The 20731-nt window shown below is 47.1% G+C and overlaps 1 protein-coding gene across 7 annotated transcripts in view; it reads right to left on the bottom strand.

The window, feature by feature from the left end:
* The window catches only part of CPEB1 (cytoplasmic polyadenylation element binding protein 1), a 443269-nt gene that overhangs the window by 245084 nt on the left and 177454 nt on the right, over positions 1-20731 (bottom strand). For all 7 annotated transcript variants that reach the window (XM_086959196.1, XM_086959198.1, XM_086959197.1 and 4 more), the window contains one exon: positions 1980-2206. In XM_086959196.1, coding sequence (XP_086815322.1) covers positions 1980-2206 — 227 coding nt within the window. The remainder of the gene's footprint in view (positions 1-1979; positions 2207-20731) is intronic.

The following is a 20731-nucleotide window of genomic DNA, read 5'->3' as shown; positions in this document are numbered from 1 at the left end:
TCACCATATTTGGTTTGAACAGGGGTATGCAGAGTGACCCTGTGTGCCCCAGGCATGTCTCATTCCTTTCAGCCTGTCCTACCTCAATCCACAAAATCCTGTCTGGGGTGGTGCTAGCACCTCCCAAGGGAGGAAACCCTTTGTCCAGGCCTCCCTCGCTGGAAGGACTCAGCAGCAGGAGGTCAGACTCATGTCTGTGGTGGCAGCATCCAGCTGACACAGGTAGCCACCGCTAAGGGAGATACTGCTATACATTGTATGCACAGATATGAATTCAGCAGCCCACATGCTTCTAACGGAATATGCTACTTACCAGTATGCATCTGTTCTTGGCATGTAGGGCTGCTGACATTCATATCGCCAACCCGCCTCCCCAGTGCCTGTTGCAGCTGCAGCATTAATTCTTTGCATGGACATCTCTTACTGTACTATACTCCATCTCTGCCACAATGGCGAAAAACAAACTGGGGATGGAGAGGATGCCCATGCGCACTGTAGTCTGAGGGAGGAGCCACCTATCTCGTGATACTTCGAAGACTCTTCCAGGACAACATTGTGCAATGATCCGGACCCAACACTAGGCGATCTATGCACCGATATGAATGTCAGCAGCCCTACCTGCCAAGAACAGATGCATACTGGTAAGTAGCATATTCCTTATGCGTACTAACCCTAAATTTCTTCCAAAGGTTATTTCTGATTTCCATGTTAACCAGACCATAACTTTACCTACGTTTTTTCAGAATCCTTAGTCTCCAGCAGAAAGGTCTCTGCATTCCCTGGATGTTAGGAGGGTGTTTAAATATTATCTGGATAAAACCAAAGATATTCGTAGGTCAGACCAATTGTTTATAAACTATGGATCAGTCAGGACTGGTCTTGCTACCTCAAAACAGTCCCTCTCTAGGTGGATTGTGTCCTGTATAAAATTGTGTTATCAGAAGGCTAATAATACATTAGGGGGTAAACCTTAGGCTCATTCCACCAGGGGCAAAGCTGCTACGACTGCTTTGCTACGTAATGGTCAGATTGCAGAGATCTGCGAGGCGGCCACTTGGAAGTCGGTCCATACCTTTGCTAAGCATTACTGTCTGGACACTGATGCCAGGACAGACGCTCAGGTTGGGCAGGCTTCGCTGCGAAATCTGTTCACACAGTAGTGGTATTTTTTTCTTCTCTCCATCGCCGCTTTGGTGGGGATGGGCTTGCCATTCTATTCACTAGATTATGACTATACACAGATCCCCTACTACAGAATGAGTAGTTTATGTCCTGTAACTAAGTCTGGCGTGTTATGCCTTCAAAAAGAACTGAAAGTAAAAGGGACCTGCTGTGCATGCTGGGATACTGAGTTCTGGAAGGTTCTCTTAAAGCCACAGTATCCTGTTCTGAGCCACATAATGGCAGCCTATGGGGCTTGTCTGTCCACTTTCTCTATCATTCCAGAGGCTTCTGCTGGTAGGGGAAGGATTTTCTCTGTGGAAAACACTGGACAGGCTGTGCGGGTGTGGGTTTTTGGTGGAATTTCTAGTTGAAGTACTGGACAGTGTAGCCTATGGATATAGGCTGCATTATCGGTCTTTAAATTCTCTCTTAAGTGTCTGTGCAGTTCTGCAATGTTTGACTTAAGAGATTATTTTTGATTGCTCCGGGGTCCACGCACATGGGACTATTCACTAGATTATGACTATACACAGAGATCCCCTACTACAGACCCAAGATGTAGGCACAAATAGTTGTGTGTAAGGGGTCAAAGGCAGGCTTATCCTGGCATTTCATCAGAAATAAAAGGTAGTCTTTGAGAAACATTTAAGTCATACCTGTGGCACAGGAAATCTTAAGTTGTCAGGCTACCTCAAACGGACACGTTCAACCACAAAGCCTTTTATCCTCCAAAATGTACACAGATTATTGGGAATAAGGTACTTTTCACAACAGCAATCACAAAGTGCACAAAACTTTGAAAAGGGCATTCTTACAATTAAATCTGAGAGATGATCAGAGCCAGAGCTGAATCCACTTGTGTCGGAGTCAGAAGGGCTGCTTGAGCGAGAATCCAAAATAGATCTATCCAGACGAGAGTTTCTCAGCAGATTTGCAGGAATCTTGTCATTCAAGTCAGACGAACCAAGTGAATCCATTGGCAGGAAGCCCAAGGGTGGTTTTCCAAGAACATTTCCCAAAGGGCTATGAAGCATGCCAAGAACTACAAAAGGAATAACAAAAATTAGAACATAAAACCTGGAAGAACCCCAAAGAAGGCCTAATATAATACAAAGCCAGGCTTTAGACCACACAAGCAATTTCATGAAAGGTGCAACCCACCTGCTCGGATATTTCAGATCATAGAAGAGGAGGCAAATGCTAAGCCTCATGTTATACCGTCACAAGGCTATTCTGAGGTGAAGCTACTGAAGTTAAGCAGTTTATTTTATTTTGTATTGTATTTATTTTTTGTATAGGGGAAGGTCTCTAGCAACCTTGCCAGATCATTTTTTCCATTTGAAACCTTTCGATACAGGTGTCGGCCAAAACCTGCACTACCTCCCCAGTGCATTTGACAGCAATTGGCTGACAATAGGTGGTGTTTAAAGGAAACCCCTTAGAGCTTGCACTGCAAGTTTTTTATTAAGAAATGGGTGGGGCCAAGCGGATTTGATTTGGCCACCATTAGCCATTGGCATGCTGCAGACATCACAGATCTCCACTCAATGTGGAACTAGTGGGAAATGCTCAGCACCTTCAGGTGGAGTTTTTGCAAACACTGATGCATCCCCAGATTTCAGGGAAGCATTGTTGTAAAGGGAAGAGTATCCTCCTTCCAGCGATGCCTTCCCCCTAAACAGTTCACACAAGCAGGAAACCCAATAGGCCTTCATAAAATGCTATACAGGTTTTCCCCCTGGGGTTGTTCAGCCCACCTGGCCTGTGATTCGACCTCCTGTGAGCCCATGTTTATTTTTCCAATGTGTATTTTCAGTCTTTCTAAAAGTTGTCTCTCACTTAAATTGGTCTCTATTGTATGTCAGTGCCATAGTGATCTAACACGGACTGGATATGGCTCACCCCTAGCCCTTTGAAGTATGCTGTGGTATGTGTTAAGGTGAAGAAACACTTGTTTTTTGACAGAGTGGCAAAGTGTTTTTCTTTGTTTACTGACCCATCTTAGCTGCACACATCTATGTAAGACAGCATTTTAAATGAAATTTTTTAGACAGATTGCATCTTGATGAAGGATTGTTGCCATGGCCCACTCTTGACGTATGGACACCTGAGGCAGAATACTGTACTTACACAGCATCTGAGGGAGGAGACAATGCAGCAGAATCTGGAAGCGATTCTTCAGTCGGCAGACTAATCTGATGACTCATCTTGGGATTTAGGAACATGGTCACTGCAGTCTATGTCCTTTCGCAAGCACAGACCGTAGCAGGGTAGACCAGCCCACAGAGTTGGCATGTGCAGCAGCAACCACAGAGTGCTCTTTTGGCAGCCCCCCAATTTAGCGCAACCTCCAATTCCACCGTTCACTGCAGGTGATGATGCAAGTCGATACAGTAAGTTTGCCTATTAACTACAGCCATCTTTTTGGCTGCGAAGACTTGCTTGAGGAAATTGTACACCAAAGAAATTTGCATGCCAAACAGCTTGACAGAGCACAGAAGCATCATGAGGCCTTATCGATGAACTTGGGTAGTTGTAGAAATTTCTGGGCTTCTGCCCAAAATGGGGCTAGTGCTCATAAAACCAGCAGGACACTACGCTTGGCAACACCCAGCTTCTCACTTGTCATGACCCCTAGTTAGTTTTTGCTATTGCAGCCTATGCTGCATTCAAAATAGTTCTGCTGCATTACTCCAGGGCCATCCAGCCACCAGTAGTTCCAAATTTGTCATGGAACATTCGTCAGTCAAATTTCCAGATAACTACATGGGCAGAGTGATCAGAAAGACCAGGTACTTCAGCCACACAATGAGTTTTGTAAAAGTCATATGATATAAGTGGTTTATTCCTTGATCCAGGTAGCAGCATACAATGTGTATGTTTACTGTCCGACCACCACAGGAAGATAGATTTTGACAGTCACTGAAAGTCTCATTGCTGAAGCAGTAGCCTTTACTTCATATTGTAGATTCATGCTGTAAAAAACGTAGCAAGGCTGCAGGATGAAATTTTGCTAACTGCATTTCCACCACAGGGTGAAAACTACTGTGCAGTTGAGTGGGGTGAGTGCTTGCAATGTTAAACATTCCGTCCATCATCCCCTTTGGTTTTGCTTTGTTCACCCTTAGGTGGCAGGGTATGCCAAGACTTGGGTTCCTTGCTCACGTTGCCACTGGATTCAAGCTAGCTAGGCTGATGACTGCTAATTAGCCAGAAGCTGATCCCAGGATGCTGGTCTCTGGTCCAGGGAAACATGGCTTGGCAGTTCAGGCTGGACTGTTCCCATGAGGCAAAGGGTCAGACTGATTTGTATATGGCCATGTCTGAACTGGGTGCATTCACAGGGATACCACACAGGTATAAGGCAGATAGCCAAGAGGTGTAGCCCATCTCCATATCTGCTGTGCTAACAGAGCTGCCGAGGGTGTCCCACCCTGGTTTGTTTATGTAGTACATTAACTCCAAATGATTGATATGGAGTAACTTTTGTTGCGGTGTCCACCTGCCCTGCATGGTGTGATGAAGTAGATGGGCTCCCCAGCCGGAGAGCGATGCGTCTGCTGTCATGAGTAATTGGGGAACTGGCTCTAGAAACGGTCGTCCCTTGGAAAGGTTTTTGGTGTTCCACCATTGCAGAGAACGAGGAGTCCGACAGTCTACCAACACTAGGTCTGTTAAGTGACCTTGAGCCTGGTTCCATTGGCGTGCTAGACACTCTTGAAGTGGACGCATTTGCAATCTTGCGTGAGATACTACAGATATGCAAGATGCCATCATTCCTATGAGTTGCATGAACACTAACTGGTAGCGAGTGTTGTGGTTTGAATTTTGTTAGGAGATTTTGTACACTTGGTATCCTGGCTGGAGAGGGATGTAAGCTAGTGTTAATTTGGGTGTTTATTGTAGCACCGAGATATTGTTGTATGTGCGAGGGGTGCAGATGCGATTTGACGCGATTTACCGTGAATCCCAAGTTGTGAAGCAGTTTAATAGTAACTGGAGTGTTTTTCACACACTGTCTGTAGGAGCTGGCTTTTATGAGCCAGTCATCCAGATATGGGAAGACGTGAATGTGCTGTCTTAGGTGTGCTGCTACTACTGCTAGGCATTTGGTAAACACCCGTGGCGCTGTTGTGACCCCGTATGGTAGCACTTTGAACTGGTAGTGTTGTCAGTCTAGCACAAATCTGAGATATTTTCTGTGTGGTGCGTGGAATATGTAAGTAGGCGTCCTTGAGATCTAGAGTAGCAAGGAAGTCTTTTAATACCAGTAATGGGAGGACCTGTTGTAGTGTGACTATATGAAAATTAGCCAACTGTATGTAAAGGTTTAGAGGTCCGAGGTGTAGGATGGGTTTTAGAGATCAGTCCTTTGGTATTAGGAAATATAGGGAATAGACTACTTTGTTTATCTGATGCTCTGGAACTATTTCTATTGCATTTTTCTGAAGAGATATTACCTCCTGTCTGAGCAATGTTAAATGTTCCTGTGGCATTGGACGTTGCTTGGGTGGTATGTTTGGGTCGGTAGATGTTAGTTCCAGACAACCTGATTGAATTATTTGGAGCACCCACCTGTCTGAAGTGATGTTTTCCCAGGCTGGCAGGTACTGTTGAAGTCTTCTCCCGACAGAAGTGGAATGGCAGGAGTAGAGGAGTTGTTATTTTTGCCTTTACCTTTGTTGATACCCCTGTACCCATCCCTTTGGTAGCCTTTACTGTAGGTAGACTGTAGGGATTTTGTACGAGGTAGTAGCGGTGACTGAAGTGTATCCCCTGGTGGCACCTCGATAGTTTGAGCAACGAAATGAACATCTGCGAGCCTGCGACTACAGGGCTCCAATAGATTTGGCGGGGTCTGTATCTTTCTTCATTTTCGCTAATGATACATCTACCTCGGGTCAAAAAGGTGCTGTTCATCAAAGGGTTGGTTAAGAATGGCGCTTTGTACCTCAGGTTTGAACCCTGATATGCGCAGCCAGGCGTGTCTGCGTAGCAAGACACTGGCGTTAACTGCCCCAGAGGAAGTGTCCACTGCATCAAGGGAACACCTAAGAGGGGTTTGTGATGTTTTTCCCCTCCTAGATGAGCTAGTTTGCTCCATCCTTGTACTTGTCAGGGAGGTGCCTAATAGGGACTCTAGCTCATCGTAATGTGCCCCGTCATATCTGGCTAGCAGTGCCTGTGTATTGGGGATACGCCACGTTTCCTGCTTGAGACGCGGCTCTTTTGCCTGATGCGTCAAGTAGCTTAGACTCCTTATCTGGTGTTGCAGCCTCACTGGATGTTTGTGAGTTTGCTCTTGCGTGCGTTGGAAACTACCAGTGAGTCTAGTGGTACTGTGCCCTTAATATAAGCTGGGTCAGATGGATCAGCCTTATATTTTTTTCTCTATCCGAGGGTTAATGACCCGAGTTCTGACTGGGTGTTGGAAGACTTCGGGAGCATGCTTGAGCACTCCTTTAAGCATGGGCAAGATGGAGGACGACCTTTGTGCATTATCAAATGTATCCATAAGGAAGTCTTCCTCAACGGTCTGTATAAATGTCTACACCATGATAATGTGCAGCGCTGTGAGTTAATTCGTTAAACCCAATAGTGTCTTCTGGTGGGGGAAGGCCTCGAGGGATAAATGTCATCTTGAGGGACATCTGGGTGGTATAATTGTCCCAGGGGTCTGGGGATCCTGTGGGAGTTTTTGGATCAGGTGTGTTACCCCCCCCCCCCATTTCAGAGTTATCATCCCTGTGTGGCGTGATAGGGGATGCTGGTGAATGCTGTGGTGATGGTACAGGTGAAAGAAGGGGAAGGCAGTCTTAAGGGCGACGTAGCCCTGTCCTTCTTGGAATGCGGAGCTGGTGTGTCCAGTGGTCGCTTCTTTGGAGCCAAAACTAGGTGTCCAGTGACTGGGTCATTGGCCAAAGTCTTTTGAGCCGGGTCTGGGTAGGATAAATCCGCTACAGGGGATTGATCTTTCAGTGTAGAGGAAGTCTTGTGCACCAAGGCTGCTTGTTTTGGCTTTTTAGCAATGTCTTTCACTGGGGAGGCAGCCGTCTTTCGGCTCTGAATTTTTCCACGTTTGAGTGTTTTTTCGGTTCCGGTATGGTTTTTGGATCCGATGACTTTCGGAACAGATGATTTTTTCGGTTCCGGTGGAGTCTTGTAATCCGAAGCGGGCATGCTTGGTTCCGGTCTAGTTTTCGTTGCCGGAGTAGTGGTGTGCTTCGGTGCCAGTGGCTTGATATCGGGCTGTTGTCTTTTTCTGTGCCAGTGTGTGCGCCGGCACCGTGTGAAGGTCGACTTGAGCTGGAGTCGCCCGAAGGCTTGGTTAGCTTCTTAGCTGGGCCCAAAGGAGGGTCAGTAGAAGAATTTTGCCGGTGTGCACCAGAGCTGGAGGGCGAGAGTGTGACCAGGGCCTTCTGTGTTGAGGAGGGGCCGACGGTCTTACTTATGACCCGTTGCGCTGGAGTGATGTCAGACTTCGCAATAGTCTGCTTTAGAGCTGCTGTTGTAGTCATGCTGTTCAGGGACGTTGACACCCTCCTCGAAGAGGTCGTCAGGAATCTGAGCAGCTTTTTGGAGCAGAAAGAGGCACAAGCTGAACAGTCTTTCGCCTCGTGCTCCGGAGTGAGACAGGTTACACACCTCATGCAGGTCAGTGTGGGGAAACTTAGACTCACATTGAGGACACTTCTTAAATGGTGTCCTTTCCATGAGCTGGAGTTGCGGCCTAGGTAGGTCCGAAGGCCGTCGACAACGATCGGAATGGAGATTCGATGTTTGAAGATAAGCGTCGACTGGAAAGCGTTCAAAACTAAGTTATGTAGTTTTGTGAGGATTGCATGCCGAAGGGAATCTGTTCCAACACGGAGCGCTAGAAACACATCCGAGCCCGGTAGCGGAAAAAAAACATTCTGGGGATGGAGCAGATGCCCAGGCGCAGTATCATCCTAAGGAGGAGTCCCCTATCCAGCGACTCCAAAAGATTTTCTACAACAAAACAAACTGCAAACATCTGGGCCCAACACTAGGTGGCTATCTAAGCATAGTGTGTAATCTTCAGCTCATATGCCTTGAACATGCTCCTTACCAGTATGCATCTGTTCTTGGCATGTAGAGCTGCAGAGTTACACTCTGCATAGATCGCCACCTTGTGTTGGGCCTGGATGTTTGCAGTTTATTTTTGTCCTGAAAAGTTCTTTGGAAGTCACGAGATAAGGAGACTCCTCCTTTAGACCACATTGCGCATGGGCATCAGCTCCACCCTCAGATTGTTTTTCGCCAATAGGGAAATGGAGTTTTGCAAGAAAAGGAAGGATGTCCATGTAAGCTGTATCTAATGAAGAGAATACTGAAACAGATCAGGGTAGCTGGGGAGGGAGGTGGGCGTGTAACTCTGCAGCTCTACATGCCAAGAACAGAGGTATACTGGTAAGTAGCATTTTCCTTTCGAGGCATGAGCTGCAGATTACACACTGTGCGTAGATTGTAAAGCAGTACCCACTGTTAGCTGCAACCATCCCTATCCGTTGCAGTAGTTTGAAATTGTATTTTAATAACAGCCTGGCCCACATTAGCTGGTTTAGTTTGCACACCTTCACAATAGTGTTTTGTGAATGTGTGCAGTGTAGACCATGTAGCTGCTTTACAGATGTCATCTAAGGAAATGTTCCCTAGAAATGCCATAGAAGTCCCCATTTTCCTGGTAGAGTGGGCTTTAGGAGGAACAGAACGTACATTTAACTTTGCGATAGCAAATTTGTATGCATTTAACAATCCACCTAGCTAACCCAGATTTTGATATAGGGTTGCCCGTGTGTGGTGGGGAGAAAGACAGAAACAGTTGTTTGGTCTTACGAAAGGTTTGTGTTCTCTCAATGTAGTATAATAATGCTCTTTTGACATCAAGGGAACGAAGAGCTCTTTCTGCTACGGTTTGTGGCTGCGAAAAGAACAAAGGGAGTTCCACAGATTGATGGGGGTGAAAGGGAGAGATGACTTTGGAAAGGAATTTTGATTTGGTACGGAGAACTACCTTATTGTGATGCATTTGCAAGAAAGGTTCTTGCATGGTTAGTGCTTGTAGTTCACCAACTCTCCCTGGTGAAGTAATAGCTACTAGGAACGCAAGCTTCCATGTTAAAAATTGTAGTTTACATTTATGTAAAGATTTGAAGGGAGGTCCAATTAGCCTTGTGAGAACAATATTTAAATTCCACACTGGTTAAGGTGATACCCTGGGAGGAATTATTCGCTTGAGGCCTTCCATGAAAGCTTTAATAGCAGGCACTCTGAACAGATAGATCCGGTATGTTCTGTAGATATGCTGCTATGCTATGGCAGCAAGATGCAGTCTAATAGACATGTAGGCTAAGTTACATTTTTGAAGATGTAATGGTATGATGTGTTGAATAGACCCGTCTCAAGGATTAATATTGTTGTGACAATATATTACAAAGCGTTTCCACTTGGCTGCATAGCATGCTCTAGTGGTTGGACGTCTATCCTCTTTTATGACGGGAAGAAGGTTAAGATATCCGAACTCTAGGATTTCAGGAGCCAGATCTCAAGGTTGAGTTGAGTCCAGGTGTCTGATCTCTCCACAGTTCTGGGTTAAAAGGCGTGGAGATGGGTATAGCTTTTGGTGCAGCATTACAGACCGCTGTAGCAGTGTGGTGTACCATGGCTGTCTGGCCCACGTTGGAGCAACTAGGATAAGGGTTAGAGAATGCTGCTGAAGTTTGCATACTACTAGTGGCGGAAAAGCATACGTACATTTTCCTGACCAGTTAATCCAGATCGCATTGCCTTTTGACAGCGGGTGTGGATATCTGGCGGCAAAGCTTGGGCATTTGGCGTTTGTGGGTGGCAAATAGGTCTATCGGAGGTTGACCTTACATCGGAAAGAATGGTTCAAGAACTTGGGGATGAAGTTCCCACTCGTGGATCTGTTGTGTCTGACTACTTAACAGATCTGCTATGGTGTTTTGTACTCCTGGAACATGCTGGGCTAAGAGGAATATATTTTGAGGTAAAGCCCACCGCCATATGTTCTGTGCGAGCTGAGAGTTGCAGGGTGTGTGTTCCGCCCAGTTTCTGTATGTAATACATGGCTGTCATGTTGTCCGTGCGGACAAACACAGCTTTGTTTGATACTTACCTTTGGAAAGCTTTCAATGCTAGGAATAACGCTAGTAACTCCAGATGATTGATATGTAGTAACTTTTGGTGATGTCCACCTGCCTTGCATGTTGTGTTGCAGAAGGTGGGCTCCCCAGCCGGAGAGAGATGCATCCGCTGTAAAGACTATGAGGAACTGGCTCTAAGAATGGTTGCCCTTTGGAAAGGTTTTTGGTGTTCCACCACTGCAGAGAGCAATGAGTACGACAGTCCACCAACACTAGGTCTGTTAATTGACCTTGAGCCTGGTTCCATTGGCGTGCTAAGCACACTTTGAGACTTGCATGGGGCACTATGAAAATGCAAGAGGCCATCATCCCTATGAGCTGCATATACATTCGTGCTGGAAGGAGTGTTGTGGCTGAAATTTTGTGAGAAGAGCTTGCATGCTGGCAATCCTTACCGGAGTGGAATAAGCTAGCGCTGTTGAGGTGTTTGTGGCACAGAGGTATTGTTGTACTTTGGATGGTTGCAGATGGGACTTGGTATGGTTTATTGTGAACCCCAAGTTGTGAAGCAGTTGGATAGTGGCATGAGTTCTACACACTGGTTGTAGGAGCTGGCTTTTATGAGCCAGTTGTCCATGTATGGGAAGACATGGATGTGCTGTCTTTGTAAATGTTCTGCCACTACTGCTAGGCACTTGGTGAATGTTAGGTTACAACAGTTTTGTAAAGCGCACGTACACCAAGGTTTCATGGCGCTATTCTGGACTGGTCGCGGCTAGGCAAGTATTAGTCGTGTTCTTGTTCGAATAGCTATGTTTTAAGAAGTTTCCTGAACTGTAATAGTTCTGTGCAGGACCGTATCTCCAAGGGGAATGAGTTCCACAACTGTGGGGCCAGATATGCAAAACAACAGCCTCCGTGTAGTTTCTGGTTGAATTTAGGAGTGATTAACAGATGGAGATGTTTGGAACGAAGATCCCGGAGGGGATATACCTAGATCGCAGATTTATGAATATGGGACTGTGGCAGTTTAGGGATTTAAAGATTAAGCAGCCCGTCTTAAAAGCAGAGCGTTGAGGCAGTGGAAGCCACTGTAGTTCTCAAGAGAGGTCTGGCAGATTGCCACCTAGGTTGCTGGTGGATCAATCTTGCTGCTTGGTTCTGCACCAGCTGGAGTCGCTTAGTCAGACAGTGTAGTAACCCCAAGTAGATCCAGTTGGCATAATACAGATGGGATAATACCAAACCTATCACCACCTGTATTAGTGCTGCGTGGTTAAGCAGGTGACGGATCTTTCGTAATTGAAGACCCAAATAGGGACAGTGGTCTTAACTTGCTTCTTTCAGAGATAAATTTGTCTATGGTCACCCCAAGACTTCGGGCTTAGGGGGGGGAAGTCTAAGCTCTGCTGAATAATAGTGAGGGCCCCAGAAGACATGGCTTCCCCCCCATCCATAGCACCTCAGTCTTACCAGGATTAAGCTTCAGGTGATTGTGATCCATCCAATGGTGGATGTATAACATAGTTTCTTGAAAATTAGTGATTGAATTAGGGGGATTGTCTATAGTAAATTAAACTGTAAATCATCCGCATAATTGAATGTGGTCACATTCCTCTCTTTTAAAGACTTAAAGGAAGGAGGTACAGATTAAACAGGTGAGATAAAGAGGAACCCTGAGGGACCCCGCATGTAGTGATCAACTTAGGTGCTGTAAAATTAGCCGGGCGCAATGCTTGTGCGGCCCTCTAAAAAGGACTCAATCCAGTCTAGGGCATGGCCCTGGATACCGCCTGTCTGACATGGTCCACCAGTATCCTGTGGTCAACTGTGTCAAACGCGGCAGACAAATCCAGGAGCACAAAGCCTGAGGGGTGCCTGAATCAGCCTTCCTACGCAAGTCATCCAATACAGCCAGTATCACTGACTCTGGAGTGGGCAGGGCAAAATCCCGCCTGATGGGGGTGCAAATAGCCAGATTTTCCATAAAATTGGACAGGCATTTGTAATTTGTATTTATATAGCGCATTATCACCAACGGTCTCTTAGCGCTTTGAAAGAGGGGCCTGCTTGAGGTTAATGGTGGGGTGGCGGTACTTTACTGTGAGCCCCAGGCTTCCTTGAACAGAAGGGTTTTGAGTTGTTTCCTAAACAGTAACAGGGAGTGTTCTTTACGGAGGTCGTCAGGCAGTCTATTCCAGATCTGTGGAATGGACGAGGAGGCTCTGCCTCCCATGGAAGACAGGTGAAAGCGGGGACAAACTAGCATCCTGGCTTCCGAGGATCGGAGTACTCTGGTTGGGGCGTAGTTGGTTAAGCTGTTTGATGTATGTTGTTGCCTTTGTGTGCAATGCACAGACCCTTGAACTCAATCCTCTGTCTGATAGGGAGCCAGTGGAGCTGGCGCAGAAGAGGAGAAGCACGAGTGCGATGTGGGACTTTGAACCCAAGCAGAGCTGCATCGTTCACAGTGGTCTGGAGTCTGGCCAATTGATGTCTGGGAGTCCCAAGTAGAGAGTTGCCATAATCCAATCGGGATAGGATAAGTGCTACTACCACACGTTTGAGGGTCCGAAAGTAAGCAGCTGGGCTAGTTTTCGCAGCTGCCTTATATTGGAGCAGACCCAGACTATGGTGGATACCTGTGGCACCAAGGTTAATTTGTCGTCAATTTTTATTCCAAAGCTTTTAACTACCGTAGCTGGCTCTGGGCATTTGCTCAGCTCGGGTGGCCAAAAAAGACAGCCACATGTGCCTCCAGTATTTTAGCCAAGTAAGGGAGTAAAGATATTGGACGATAATTGGAGGGATTAGATGAATCTGCTCCAGGTTTGTTTACCAGAGGGACCACTATTGCATCTTTAAATGGTTTAGGGACAAAGCCCTGTGACAAGGATGCCTTCAAGAGAGACAGAGCAGGCTGTGGGAAGCTGGAGAAAATGGCTCTCAAAATATAAGGCGGGCAACAGTCCCGAGGAGAGCCAGATTTTATTTGACAGTAAGAGCGGAAATACCTGGGAACTAATCGTAGGAAACTGTTCCAACTATGAGGTGTTCATGGATGTTCATTAGGAGAAGAGCATGGGATTCTGGCTTTAATTGTGGCTATTTTCTCTAAGAAAAAGTTGTTCAAGTTTTCACAAAGCTCCTGGGTGGGAGTAGATTTGAGCGAAACTGTCGGCATTGGATAGCTCATTCACAATCGAAAAAATCACCTTCGATTTATTACTGGAGTTCAAGATCCTAGTAGAGAAATGAGCTACCTTTGCCGCATTGATGTCTCTTATAATTTTTCTGTGCCTCTGTATAGAGGAGCTTCTCTTCAGGAGCTTAGTGTAGTCTCCATTTTCTATCTCTTGGTCGGAGTAAGCGCTTCTGTTCTTAGTTCGCTAGAGAACCATTTATGCGCTTCAGCCCTGCGATTAATTTTAAGTTTCTTAGGTGGAACGAAATTATTTCTGGCCGTTTGTTGCCATGATGCGATATGGGCTTAGGTTTAAATCCTGAGTAGGCATTGGGATTGAGCCAGCTAAAGAGTTCATAAATTCCATTCTGTTAAGGGTACCCCAGCTTCTTATCATGCCCCCCTCAACCAGGGGAGACTTCGTCCTGGGAGGCACTGTTATTAGGAATGTTATAAGATGGTCAGACCATAAACTAATACTCTTGGTGCTGTTGTGACTCCGAATGGGAGTGCTTTGAATTGATAGTGCTGCTCGTTTATTACAAATCTGAGATACTTCCTGTGAGCTTTGTGAATGGCAATGTGGAAGTATGCATCCTTGAGATCTAGAGTAGCAAGGAAGTTGTTTTGTAACAGAAAAGGAAGGAAATGAGTGTGACCATGTAAAAATTGCTTGACTATGTATAGGTTTAGAGGTCTGAGGTCTAGAATAGGCCTTAGAGAGTCGTCCTTCTTTGGGATAAGTATAGTGAGTAGACTCCTTGTTTTGTTGGTGCAGAGGAATAGGTTCTATTGCACTATTCCAGTAGAGATGCAGTGATCGATGCTCTTGTGACATTGGACGCTGTTTGGGCAGTATGTTTGGGGGTAGATGTTAGTTCTAGACAGTAACCTAATTGAATAATTTGTCGCACCCACCTGTCTGATGTGATGTTGGTCCAGGCCGGACGGAATTGTGGGCTTTTTTGCCAGGCCCGAAAGCAAGGTGTGGGAAGCAGTCTCTCGGTGTGCACCCAGGCCCGAAGGTGAGGGTGTGACCGACGCCTTATTTGAGGGTGTTGAGGAAGGGTCGGCCGACTTGTGTACTTGTGACCTGTTCAGCTGGAGTGATGTCCGACGTCAGAGTCTTCGGCATCAGAGAAGCTGGCACTTTCTTCGGCCCGCTGCTGTTCTGGCACGTTGACACCCTCTTAAAAGATGTCGTCTAGGATCGAAGCGGACGAGTGAACCATGGTTCGAGCTAGTCGTCCCGAATAGTCTCCTTGGGGCGCAAGGAGGCACAGGCGGAACAGTCTTTGGCCTCAACTCCGGGGAGAGGTAAAGGTTGCACACCTCATGTAGATCAGTGTGGGGAAACTTCGACCCACACTGGGAACACTTCTTGAATGGCGTCCTTTCCATGAGCCAGAGTGTAAGGCAAAGGTAAGCCCGAAGGCCTTAGTCGATGACAGGAATCATAGACTTCGAAGTCATGAATAGCTGCGTCAATGGGGACCACGATAGAGACAATACCATCGAACTGGGTGAGGATTGCACGCGAAGGAAATTCGGTTCCAAACCATAGCGCAGGAAACACATCAGAGACCGATGGCGGAAAAAAACAATTTGAGGATGACTTCCAAAGAACTTGTTATGACAAAAACAAACTTTAAACATCCGGGCCCAACACTAGGTGGCGATCTATGCACAGTGTGTAATCTGCAGCTCCTATGCCTTGAACAAGCATTTCCCCAATAACTGATAGGACAAGTTTGAAAGAGTGTCAACTTTGCTGTTGAAAGGTAGTATTGAGACTCCCAAAGCAGGCTCTCCCGTATTAGGACCTCTGGGGACTCATACGGGGGCAGCAATGGCTAGTTCCCCACCTCCCACCACCCCTTTCCTGGCACTCAGCCAGGGAATGAGGTCTGGGCATTTTCTCCAACCAGGCTGTAAAGCTGCCAGGGCAGAGAGCATGCAAGGTGCGCATGAATGTTTGGCCGGCAACACATTCACGTGCAAACGAACAATATCTACACTGAAAAATTTAAGTAGAAGATGCAAACCTATGCCCGGCGCCAGGCAGGGGACATCCTATGCCCGGTGCGGGCAGGGGTTCACCTATGCCCGGCGCCAGGCAGGGGCCAACCTATGATCAGGAGCCTTTCGCCTCTAAGATCAGAGTCGGACCCTACAGCGCCCGGTTGCTGGCGGGATGGAATAGTGAGTTAATGCTCGCCACTGACACCTGCGGTGATCTGTACATCGCGGACACCCAGACTTCTCCGTTCTTGGACAGGCGCACTAACACTGCCCCTCTCTCCCCCAAGCAGTGAGGCTTGAATTATGAAGTAGACGCAGGAAAGGGAAATCTGGCTATAATAAGACTAAGCCGCAGGCCGCTCTGCGCATCAATCGGCTGATCCAGCTTGAGGCGAGGCGTGGGTGGTACATGTTTTATTGTCGTCACGTGCGCAGCACTATAGATTACCGGAATATCAGCCTTTAGACCAGAAATAGTTCATTGCATCTGGGAAGGTAAATTATTCGGTTTCTATAATGGCATGGGTCGGTGCGGCCTAGTGTCCGATGACGTATGCGGGCTAGTGATTTCAGACCTTTTACTACAGTACCCAACCTCAAAACGGCACAGTGCCGGCCAGCAGAGTGTGCCGCCGCCCCCTCCCGCCTCCCCCCCAAGGGCAGTAGTGTGCCATCTGCAGGCAGTGTGAAGTGGTAGAATTTGTGATACGGACAGCAGCCACCCCGGACAATGGACCTCGTGATGGCGGGGGGGGGGGGGGGGGGGGGGGGGGGGGGGGGAGTGTAAGTGAATCTGGGAACTACACTTATTTAAGGCTGGTTTGTTCTAATTGCAACATGCGCTACCGGCCTCTAACCCAACAGTCGGACCCTAAAACCGGCACGGGCGGCATGGTGGGGAGTGGAGGGAGAGATCTAGATCCTGGACCCTGTAAAGCGATGCAAGGGGGTGTGGGCTCAACCAAGCTGCCTTTCCCCCACAACTCACCACTACGGTCCTGCTCTAGCCGGCCAGTACGTACTGGAAAGCCATTTGGCGCCTTGACGAGAAGCGGGAAAGCGCCAAAGAAATATTCTCATGTAGCATCATCAACAACCACTTGGACGGCCTCTGCCTGCTTTCCTTCTGGGGTAAAAGATTTTTTATCTTCTTTATGGGGCCATGTGTTTAGCCCCATGGAGATAACAAACCTTTTACGCCGGCAGGAAGTCGGGGCAGTCAATCTTAGTGGGACGGCAGAAAAGAGAAAAGTGTACATCACCACAAGCTCTTTACCAATGGCTGGCCACCGTTCAGCATGGATGGTGACAACGGACAATGGGAACAAGGGGTGGTGCTTAAAGCTCGCTAGTGTAAGCTCCCCTAAATCATTAAATCTCACGAGCGAGACTGCCTTGGATTTCAGTGAACCAAAACAACTTTGTAGTATTTTCTCCACCTCCATAAAGGTAAGGAGTAGTTTGACCTGTAACTCCAGTTCTGTAGTAGGGGTATCTGTTATAGTCATAATCTAGTGAATAGTCCCGTCCATTTACGTGGACCCTAGTCATAATCTAGTGAATAGTCCCGCCCATGTGCGTGGACCCCGGAGCAATCAAAAATAATGTCTTAAGGTGTCGAAAAATGCAGAACTGCACAAAGAATTAAAGATAGATAATGCAGCCTATATAAACAGGCTACACTGTCCAGTACCTCCAACTAGAAATGCCACCAAAAATCCACAAACGGCAAAATCTGTCCAGATTTCCCTTGTTTCAGCAGCAAAAACCCTCTGGAATGATAGAGAGGAAGACATGGACAGACAAGCCCCGTAGGCTGCCATTATGTGGCTCAGAATAGGATACTGTGCCTTTAAGAGAACTTTCCAGAACTTCAGTATCCCAGAATGCACTGCAGGTCCCTTTTACTTTGTTTTTGAAGGCGTAACACGCCAGACCTGTAGCATTCCTTACATGAATCTCCACGGGGAGACAGGCGGGTGCTTATGACTATAACAGATACCCCTACTACAGAAGAACAATTGTTACTTACCGGTAACAGGTGGTTCTCCAGTATTGGTGTCTTTCATAGATTCACATACTTGAATATTCCCCATCGTCGAAGTGGGAGTCCCACGGTAAATAAAATAGCAATAATGCTAAATATATATATATAAATATATATGTACACAATACATGATAAAAAAAAGAGGAAAACCTAATAGAAACCTCAAAAAACGATTCCTACATAGGAATGCATGGAAACTACTTGTAACTCATTAGTGTCATTATGTTAGTCCAAATTACAGCCAATCAAGCGTCAGCACCCTCTAGAACCTTCTCAGAAGCTCAAGCCCTCAGATTTTCGTAGCACAAGTAACAAAGAGTGTATGAGGAGAAGGGAGCCTCTGAGGGGAGGAGGGTGGGTCACATGTGAATCTATAAAAGATACCAATACTGGAGAACCACCTGTTTACAGGTAAGTAACAATTGTTAGTCTCCAGTATTAGGGGTGTCTTTCATAGATTCACATGCTTGAATAGAATAGAAAGCAGTAACCTCCGAGAACTGAGATTGCTAGGCAAATATATGGAAGAAAACCAAGACAGTACTAGAAACAGTCATGTTACACATCATAGCAATCACAGTAAAACATCAAGGAGGGGGGAAAAGATGGCGAAGCACTGCCTGTCCCACTGCGGTATCCGCTTCATTGATGGCATCCAAACAGTAATGCTTGGTGAAAGTGTGCCTGCTGGACCATGTCGCTGCACGGCAAATCTGATGAAGAGGCACACCAGCATATAAGGCTGTGGATGAAGACCTCGCTCTCGTAGAATGAGCCCTCACTGAAGACTGCAATGGTTTACCAGCTTGTTGGTGACAGAAGGCAATGGCGGAGGAAAGCCATCGAGCAATAGTTGGCTTGGAAACTGGATGTCCCTTACGCAGTCGTCCGTAGGCAATGAACTGCTGGTCAGACTTGCGGAAGGAGGCAGTTCTGGCAATGTAAAATTTAAGGCATCGTTTGATGTCCAAAGAGTGCAAGCACTGCTCCGCCAGAGACTTAGGGTCCGGAAAGAAAGTTCTCAGGAACACGGGCTCATTCAAATGAAAGTCTGAAGGTAAATTAGGTGGGAAAGGGATTGGTGCGGAGCGCCACTCAGTTAGGCTTGAACTGAAGAAAAGGCGGCTTGATAGTGAAAGTGTGAAGGTCGCTCACGCGACGAGATGAGGTCAAAGCCAAAAGAAGCGCAACCTTCCAGGTGAGGAATTGGATATCCGTTTTATGGATAGGTTCAAATGGTGACTTCATAAGTTGGGATAGTACAACATTGAGGTGTTAAGATGGAGGAGGGCGCCGAACAGGTGGTAACTTGCGGAAAAGCCCTTTGAAGAATTGACGTATGATTCTGGACGAACAGAGGGAAGAAGAGCCATCGTGTCGGAAACGAGATATTGCAGCTAAGAATACTCAAAGGGTAGAATATGAGAGTCCCAACTGAGCAAGGCTTAAGAAGAATGGAAGAAGCTGCTCTGGAGTGGAATGGATGGGATGGACATTGGCTGCAACACCAATGGCAGAATCTCTTCCACCTGAGTTTATAAGTTGATGGTAGACAGAGCCCTAGCCTGAGCGAGGATGTCTCTGCATTTCTGAGATAAGTTCAAATCTGCGAATTCAAGGTGCTCAGGTTCCATGCCCACAATTGCAGAGTGGAGGGGTCCGGGTGGCACACTAGGCCCCTGTCCATTGAAAGGAGGTCTGGACGAGGGCACAGAGGAATGGCTCGCATTGGGACACCAGAAGCAGTTCTGAAAACCATGCCTGTCTGGTCCAACGAGGTGCGATCAACAGGATGTGGCAAGGCTGTCTCCGCATCTTCCACAGCACCCGTGGTATTAATGGAATCGGCGGAAAGGGCATTCCCGCACGACCCGGGATGGGGATGCCAACTTGCATAAGACGGGCATTTCAGATTCACCTGTGTTGCAAAGATGTCTAGATCTGGGTGACCCCCACTGGCGAAAAACAAGATCTAGAGTCCGCTGGTGCAGTTCCCATTCGTGTGTTGAGGGAGTGGACCTGCTCAGAGAGTCCGCCAAAATGTTGGACACGCCCGGAAGGTGGATGGCTGTCAAGGTGATCTTGGGCGAAGAGCCCAATCCCATATCGACTGGGCAAAGTGAGAGAGGAGGAGACTTGGTTCCTCCCTGTTTGTTCACGTAGTGCATACTGGTGGTATTGTCAGTTTGGATCAGCACTGACTCCCCGTGAACTACAGGGAGGAATGACTTGAGCGCTAGGAAGATCGCCATTAACTCCAGTCTGTTGATATGCCACTTGCGTTGGGGCGGAGTCCACTTGCCCTTGATGGATAGGCCCTGGAGATTAGCGCCCCACCCCTCCAGGGAGGTCTCATCAGCGTGAGATCTGGTGCGTGAACGAAAAAGGACATTCCCATTTCCAGGTTTGTAGGTTGTGCCCTCCAAAGCAAGCTCTCATGCGGGTTGTGACTGCAACAAGGTCGTTGAAGGACCCGGAGACCTGACGCCACTAAGTTCAGTTCTTCCTGAATGGGACATGCGCACAACCTGCAATTTGGGAACAGTGCGATACAAGATGAAGCCATTCCCAAGAATGATTTAACGTTCGAACCGAAACAAACAGTTTTTTCGAATGAGGGAGACCAGACAAAGGATCTGGTGACGTCGCTCGTTGGAGACGAACGTTGAGCTTCGTGTCTAGGATCGCTCCCAAGAATGATCTGGTTTGCAGAGGCGCAAACTGACTTTGACGTAGATGGTCAACCCCAGGGACTGAAACACCTGCTGGCAAAGGAGAGTGTCCTGACATAGCTGATGGTGGGATTGAGACTTTAGAGGGCAATCGTCCAAATATGGAAATGTGAACGCCTTGTAAACGCAGGTGAGCCACCACATGGGCCAGTACCTTAGTGAACACACGAGGAGCTGATCGCAGCCCGGAGGGCAGAACTTTGAACTGAAAATGCATTGGCCCCACCTTGAAACGCAGGTACTGGCGATGTTGAATAATTAAGACATGAAAGTATGCGTCTTGAAGGTCTATGGTGGTCATGAAATCCTCGCTGGATAGAAGACGCAGGATTTCCAGTAACGTCAGCATGCAGAACGATTGGGACTTTAGGAACTGGTTTAGAGCCCTCAGATCCAGAATGGGTCGCCAATCCCCGGTCTTCTTGAGTATGAGGAAGAATCGAGAGTAAAACCC

Source organism: Lissotriton vulgaris, chromosome 2_2 (assembly GCF_964263255.1).
Source record: "Lissotriton vulgaris chromosome 2_2, aLisVul1.2, whole genome shotgun sequence".
Lineage (NCBI taxonomy): Eukaryota > Metazoa > Chordata > Amphibia > Caudata > Salamandridae > Lissotriton > Lissotriton vulgaris.
This window is presented reverse-complemented; position numbering and strand designations above follow the sequence as displayed.